Genomic DNA, 7,522 nt, shown 5'->3' on the forward strand with positions numbered 1-7,522 from the left:
ACTGGTTCTGAGTTGATTATTGTTGAAGCTTCTGGAAAGTTAAGTAGAAGTTTCTTATAAACTTTCTATAATATTATACAAACACCTTAGACATTAGTTGTCTCAAAATCAACGTGCTTTTCTTTCTCTGGTGAATAGATCATTTTTATAATAGAATCCCCCAGGTTGGAAAAATAAGTTACTACGTTTTTAATGTTCCTACATTTAGATGGGTATGTGCAATAATTTGAGCATGAGTAAAGTGAACTCTCAAAGGACATGTATCTCTTCCAGTTAGGATATATGTCAATCCTTGTATCACCCCTGAAACCAGGAGCTAATTTATCTTACTGTTTGGTCAGGTCAGTGAAGGGCTGATATTATATCAGCACATAGACCGTGAGAACACTGGCTGGACTGTGGAAGACTCCTTTACATTCTCGGCCTCCTCCCCACCAGCAGCCCTGGGACTCGAGGAGTTCTGTATTACTATTTCATATGATATCAATAAGCCTGGTAAGCAGAGTTGTCTGCTTGCAAACACAGGTAATGCCGCCAAGATATGAGCAGTGCCTCATCTATAATTATTAAAGTAGGGAGAGTTTGGAAATAAATCTTTCCCTTTTTAATTGTCAATGCCATGATATAAACCTTTGAAATAAAGCTTAAAGAGTTATAAAACATTATTATTTCTTTACATGCCCTCTTTCTCCAGGTCTCTTCCATTTTATCTCAGAAGCTTAAATAGTTGTACTGGGGGAAGGATGGCAACTTAGCTTTAAAGAATTTTATTTGCACCTCCAACTGAAGACCTCACTGTGCCCATGACAGAAAACTGTTGATAGAAAATTAAAATGACAAATAGGGCAAGTTCTTAAAAGGAAAGGGGTATCGAAAACTGCACGTTTCCATGGCAAGAGAATGTCCAGTAGTAGATAAGTTAGGAAATTAACATTTTATAAATGAATATAAAGATTTTAAAGCTCAGTTGCCTGATATGTTGACTTAATTGTGTGTGATTGTGTGTATTTAAAATGTATTTATTTAATATGCCTTGAGTAGCAATGCTAATTCAAGTACTTGAGCAACCAAAGTGTTACAAATAATCCACTAGACAAATTTGAGGGAAAAAGAGCTTTACAGCTGTCATCTAAAAGTTCTAATGAAATGCCAATTTATTCTTTATTTTTTAACAGGAGCTTTTGTCAAGGAGGGAGACAAGGTTCTAACTGACCAATTTAAGTTAGATGCCTCCAACCTCTTATTTAAATTGCCTGAATCTCAGTGCTCTTCCTACGAAATTTGGTTCCAAGCGACATCTCTTTCTTACCATGGAACAATTATGGTTGGAGAAAGAAATATTACCAAAAGAAAACCCAGTTCATCCCAGTATATAATTAATAAATTTGGAATTACATACATTCATGATGACTCTGAATCACTGGCTGATAATTTTACCTTTGTGGTTTGGCCAAACCAAAAGAGCAAGTCCAATACCAAGCCGGAAGCTGACTTTGCTGAAGAGATGTTTAATATCACCATCTCTCCAGGTGATATTATTATAATGACCAGGCACCAGAATTAAAGACAAAGGGGCTTCGGTTGAAAGTTCTGCAGGGCAGTAGGTTGACTGTGGGACCTGAACATCTGAAAGTGGAAGATCTGGACAGTTCTCCAGATGAAATCAGATCTATGATCATCTGTAATCCTAATAATGGCTTTTTGGCAATGGCTTACCTTCTGGACACACCTGTTTGCCATTTTGCATAAGCTGACATTGATAACTCTAAGGTGTGGTTCACACAGGATGGAAGCCCTTCCTCTGGAGTGTTCTACTTTAGTGTGACAGATGGTGCACACCGCCCCTATATAAGCTCTTGACCTGGATGTCATTCCCGTCTCCATCAGCATTGTGAACCTTACTGACCTACTTCTCCCACAAGGCCAGACAACCATCCCCATCACCAACGCTCACCTGTCAGCCACGACCAATGGGAGGAGCCCCCAAATCTCTTACATGACAACATGGCCCCTCCAACATGGGCACCTGCTGATTGAAGACCAGGTGGTCGCCAATTTTGGACAGGAAGATTTGGATTCAGGAAGACTTTCTTATCACATGACAAATCTCACTGCCACACAGGACCAGCTACAGTTCTCACTGTTTACGTCAGAAAGCAACCTGACAGGACAAACATTGAACATCAGAGAGCAGCCTTTACTGCAGGTTATGTCAGACCTGAAAATTGCTGACAAAGTGGCTCATCGGCTGAGAAGAAGGGACCTAGATGCTACCGAACTTGCTAATATGACTAACAGTGATCCCAAATTTGAAGTGACAGAGCCCCCTGTACATAGAAGACTGGGATGAAGAGGGGTTCGCAGCAGTGTGATGGAAGAGGCTACTGTATTCACTCAGAGGGACATTGACCAAGGGCGACTGGTATTCCACCAACAGGCATGGGGATGCTGAATGACTCCTTCACTTTCTTGCTCAGGGCAGATCATGTAGAGCCAGTGATAGGTTATCTCCCCTTCACCACAGTGCCACCTGACCCCTCACTTTTGCAAACATTTACACCAGATGTTCCTTTATTTGTCACTGGAGACAACCTTGTAACCTCAGTTCTCTCTCAGGAGAAGCCTGTGTTTTCCTCAGGACTCACGGCACAGACAGAAACTTTAGGGAAACTGACCCAGACCAGATGGCAGAAAGCAGATCCCTGGGGACAGCACAGTGGTGAAGAGCCCAGTATGGATGGAAAGTCTCTGCCATCAAGGTCATTTGGCCACCAGCCACCACTAATAGTCAGCCGTTGGGCACCCATGCAGCCCAGAGAAAGCAGGTACCCTCTGATGGTCATCATACCCTTGGCTGCCATGGTCTTCCTGCTGATAGTGGCTGCAGTAGTTTTGTCTGTCTGGCTGTTGAGCCAAAAGGTAGAAAAGGCAAAACCCCTTATCAAGCCCCAGACCAGCCTGGAACACACAACCCCAAGTCATAGGCCAGAAAGGAGCATAACGGTTTCCACTGTCACAGTGACACCCCTTCTACAAAGCTCCAGCAGCCCCCCAGTCTGTCTTTTCAGGGCCCCGCAGTGTGAACACAAATGTCTCCTCCAGTGGCCGAGCCAGTGGACAAATGTGCTGCTTGGAAGGTGTGGATGAACTTGGACCCCGACATGGTCAAACTCTGCCAACAAACCAACCCAACGCTGAAGCACAACCAGTACTGGGTGTAGATTGAGGGCTCGCATTTCTTACTGACTACCTACTGTGTTCCAGGCACTGGGATAGGCATTGGGATTTAAAGCAAATAAATGCTGGTTGGATCAACTGAGAAAAGCCAGGCCCTGCTAGTGATTCAATTTTCAATCCTAGCTCCATGGTTAGATGTTGCTGGCTTGCTGATTGTGACTTGTACAACACTCATGGGCTTTCCACAACGGGCTCTTTGTGTCATCTTCTGGACAAGATTTTCTCAGTATGCATCAGTTGGTCAATATTTAAACCCTTTACTAAGGTGGTACAGAACCTGTTAGCTCCACTGAGAATGCCAGTATTAACTTGGGGCATAGAGTTAAAGGAGGAAAGCTTTGAATACTTTACACTGATAATTCCCTCTGAGTGAGTCAGCAGGAAGTGCAAGAACTATTTCAGCATGTAGAAGAAGTAATTTATCACATCAATGAGTATGTTTACGTAATGTTTTTCTGTAATGTCTTTTCCTCCTTGGAGTCTCTAGGTTTGATTTCCTAGTGCAGGAAATGCCTCAGTGCTCTAGGTAGTGCTGGGACAGTCTGGCCCCTTTTGAAATTATCTACTGAATACATTGTGTTTCATCAGGAGGCTTTGTCTATTCTAATTTATAAAATCAAACCTAGAATAGAAATATTGTTTGGAGCCTTATGGGACAGAAAAGTTTGTTGAATGTTTTTGTGATGCCTCAATTTGGCTTAACTTTACAATGAATTAAAATAATGGTCCAGGCCCAGTGGCTCATGCCTATAATCTCATCACTTTGGGAGGCCAAGGTGGGCAGATCGCTTAAGCCCAGGAGTTTGAGACCAGCCTGGGCAACATGGTGAAACTCTGTCTCTACAAAATAAGCAAGCAAACAAACAAACAAAAAATTAGCCAGGCATGGCGGCATGTGCCTGTAGTCCCAGCTACTCTGGAGGCTGAGGTGGATGGATCGCTTGAGCCTGGGAAATTTCGGCTAAAGTGAGGTGCGATAAACGATACTGTCTCAAAAAGAAAATAAATAAATAATGTAGGCCGGCGCGGTGGCTCACGCCTGTAATTCCAGCACTTTGCGGGGGCGAGGTGGGCGGATCACGAGGTCAGGAGATCGAGACCATCCTGGCTAACACGGTGAAACCGCGTCTCTACTAAAAATACAAAAAATTAGCTGGGCGTGGTGGCGGGCGCCTGTAGTCCCAGCTAGGTGGGAGGCTGAGGCAGGAGAATGGCGTGAACCCGGGAGGCAGAGCTTGCAGTGAGCCTAGATCGCGCCACTGCATTCCAGCCTGGGGGACAGAGCAAGACTCCATCTCAAAATAATAATAATGATAATAATAACAAATTTGTATTTGCGTTGTCTAATTGAACCTACCATTGGCCAACTGAAGCTTCAGTTTCTGTAACTGTAAAATGAAGATATTAGTACTTGTATTAGGAATGCTTTGGGCTGCGAAGTTGCAAGACATCCTCTATCAGTGGTTTAGGTTGGAGACTGGCAAGCTTTTTCTGTAGAGAGTCACGTAGTAAATATTTTAGGCTTTGTAGGCCATATATATATATTCTCTCACACATTCTTCTTGCTTTGTTTCTTTTTAACAACCTTTTACAAATGTAAAAGTAATTCTTAGTTATTGGATTTGGCCCACATACCATAGTTTGCCAATCACTGATGTAGGATAATAGATGTGCTGAATTATCTCAAGTAATGAACATGCTAGGGGTGGTCATTCTAAGACTGGTTTGGTAGTTCAAGAATGGCACCAAGGACTGAGCTCTTCTGTGACTTCTGCTCTACCTTCCTTAAGCTGTTGACATTACATTCTTTAATTTCTTGCAATTGTAAGATGTTTGCTGAGGAAGATTTTGATCTTTCAAATCAGTGTCTTATATCTCCTTTTCATGTTTAAGGATTTTTCTTGAAGCCAGAGGCCAGTTTTTCTCAATAGAGGTGGGAAGGCTGTGATGGGAGTGTGTGTGAGGGGAGACATGCCACCCAGAGGACATTTGGCAATGGCTAGGGACATTTGTGGTTTTCAAAGCTGATGGGGGAAGGATACTTCTTGCATCTAGTGGGTGGAAGCCAAGGAAGCTGCGGAACATACAAAAATGCACAGAACAGCTCTCACAACAAAGAATTATCAGGTTGAAAATGCCAACAGTGCAGAGATTGAGAAACCCTGTTTAAGTCACAATGAAGAGTTTTCCTGTATACCCAATGAAGGATATACTTATTACCAAGTCTAGCAAAAAGTATATTCTAAAAACTTCATGATAGAGTGGAAATCTCACAGTATATTTGAAACTCTGATTGGCTAGTGGTATACATGAACATTTAAAAAAGAGGATGTATTAAAAACCAAGCAAAACTTGGCAGCAAGCTCATTTCTTCATATTACTTGTCTAAGGAAAATATTTTGCCTTGTGTTAACAGGTGGAACACATCAGGAGAGTAAAAATGAGACAGAAAATTCACAAAGGTAATGATGAGGTCAAAGTGTCCCCAAAAGTCTGATGCCTCTAATATGTTTCATATGGAAAAGGTTTTGTTCTCACCCCATCTCTTTTCTGTTCTTCTGAGTTGCACTTTCCTCCCAACTCAATTTTAACTGCTCTTTAGGAAAACACACTTCACAATCTACAGAATAAATGAAATCATAGCATGTTTGGGCCTAGAGATGACTACCCATGCCTTAGATACTTGGATCTAATGTCATGGAGAACTGTTGCTGAAGAACATTTCTCTACTCTTCTTCCAAAAGTGTTTTTATCCAGTGTGTCTGTACTTCCAAATTGTGTAGTCCCTTTCAAGTGTTTTGTTTAAAAGGAGGAGGAATGAGAGGCTTAACCCAAGCTTGGCTTGGTTATTATACAACTCAGAATCGTTCTTAGGCCTGTTTTAATCCAGGCACTTAGAAGGAGTAGGATGGCAGTTTGTACCTGAATCTGCACATGCAAGGGAGGCTGAGGAGCATCTCTGAATCCAGTAAGTGGGTTTTGTTCCCCATCAGCTGGGCAGGGAGAATGCCTGCTCTTTGTGGAAAAGCCAGACATACTTGGCTCAGTGAGCATGTGGGCCTCTTCCTTGCTTCAGCCACAATGTCTCTGGAGCTAGGATTACCAGCCTGGTGAAACAAAACAGTCTGGCTTCCTCTCCTCTTTTTCCTCTTAATTTTGCAACTGCACACATAAAATTGGTGTCCATATTGGAAGGAGATACACACAGATATTTAAAAATAATAATCCATGTTATTGTTTGTGAGTATGCCTGCTGGAGCCAGAATATCAGTGTGAGATCCAGATGTCAAACCTCAGTGATTAATCAGGTAATTAACAGAGTTTGGAAAGTTTTCTTCTAGAGGCTCTGGAATATTCTACTGATTTACAGATGGGTTCAATTAAAAGGAAATAATGCTTACCATTTGGTGCTGGCTCAAAGTGTGAAAGAAATATGTTTGGCAAAACTTCATTTAACATTGAAAATTGAAGTTTTAGAAAATTGAAAAATCAGACTGAAATGGCTTCTCCCATATGCAGAGGCATAACGGAATAGTTTCAACTCTTTATCATAATGGAGTCACTGCTAACAAATGACTGGTGAATAAATAAGTGTAGAGCAGAGATTAATATCAGAAGACTGGCAGGATTTTGCTTAAGAGAGGGTATATTCTGGGCTAGGCTGGGACTGGACAGTCTCTCTCTCTCTCTCTCTTTTTTAACCTCCTGCAAATATTTTTTTCGTATTAAGAGGTCTTGGCAGATTCCAACCTTTAGTGGTCCCTTCTCAAACATCTGGGTACCTTTCCTTATAGTCCTGCATTAATTAGGTGAGGTGAGGGTGAAACAGAAGCTGGCTTTACTTTCTGGTTCTTCAGATTTCTGGAGCTGAAGTGGACACATTTGGAGTGTAGATGGAAGGTGATGGTACATATCAGGTGATGGTACATATCAGGTGATGGATCCTGAATTTTGAATGGGACTGAGCTATTCACTCCTGCATCTTTCAGAGGCATCATAGTTAATAATGAAGTTAGCCCTGCACGAGGAGAGGCATGAGAATGAGAGTGGGCTGGGAGCCCACTGTTTGACCTGCTGAATGATGGATCTTTTGCTTATGATACACAAAAACACCACTGACTATTTCGTAGAGACCAGGATGAGGCTGCTTCTCATAGAGATCTACAAACATTTATTAGGCACCTCATGTATGTGAAATGCTAGATCCTCTGCTTGGTCTGAAGATGCAAGATGCTATCTTGCAAGGGTCTTTTTGGTCTGTTTCTTCTAGTAGGCCCTTCTAGAG

At 42.1% G+C, this 7,522-nt stretch overlaps 1 protein-coding gene across 1 annotated transcript; it reads left to right on the plus strand.

The window, feature by feature from the left end:
* The first annotated feature begins 2,379 nt into the window (after window positions 1-2,379).
* LOC104680502 lies at window positions 2,380-3,147 on the plus strand. The gene has a single exon (XM_010386490.2). The coding sequence runs from the start codon at window positions 2,440-2,442 to the stop codon at window positions 3,145-3,147; it is 708 nt and encodes a 235-aa protein (XP_010384792.2). The 5' UTR covers window positions 2,380-2,439.
* The last annotated feature ends 4,375 nt before the right edge of the window (window positions 3,148-7,522 follow it).

This window comes from Rhinopithecus roxellana, chromosome 3 (assembly GCF_007565055.1).
Source record: "Rhinopithecus roxellana isolate Shanxi Qingling chromosome 3, ASM756505v1, whole genome shotgun sequence".
NCBI classification, from domain to species: Eukaryota; Metazoa; Chordata; class Mammalia; order Primates; family Cercopithecidae; genus Rhinopithecus; species Rhinopithecus roxellana.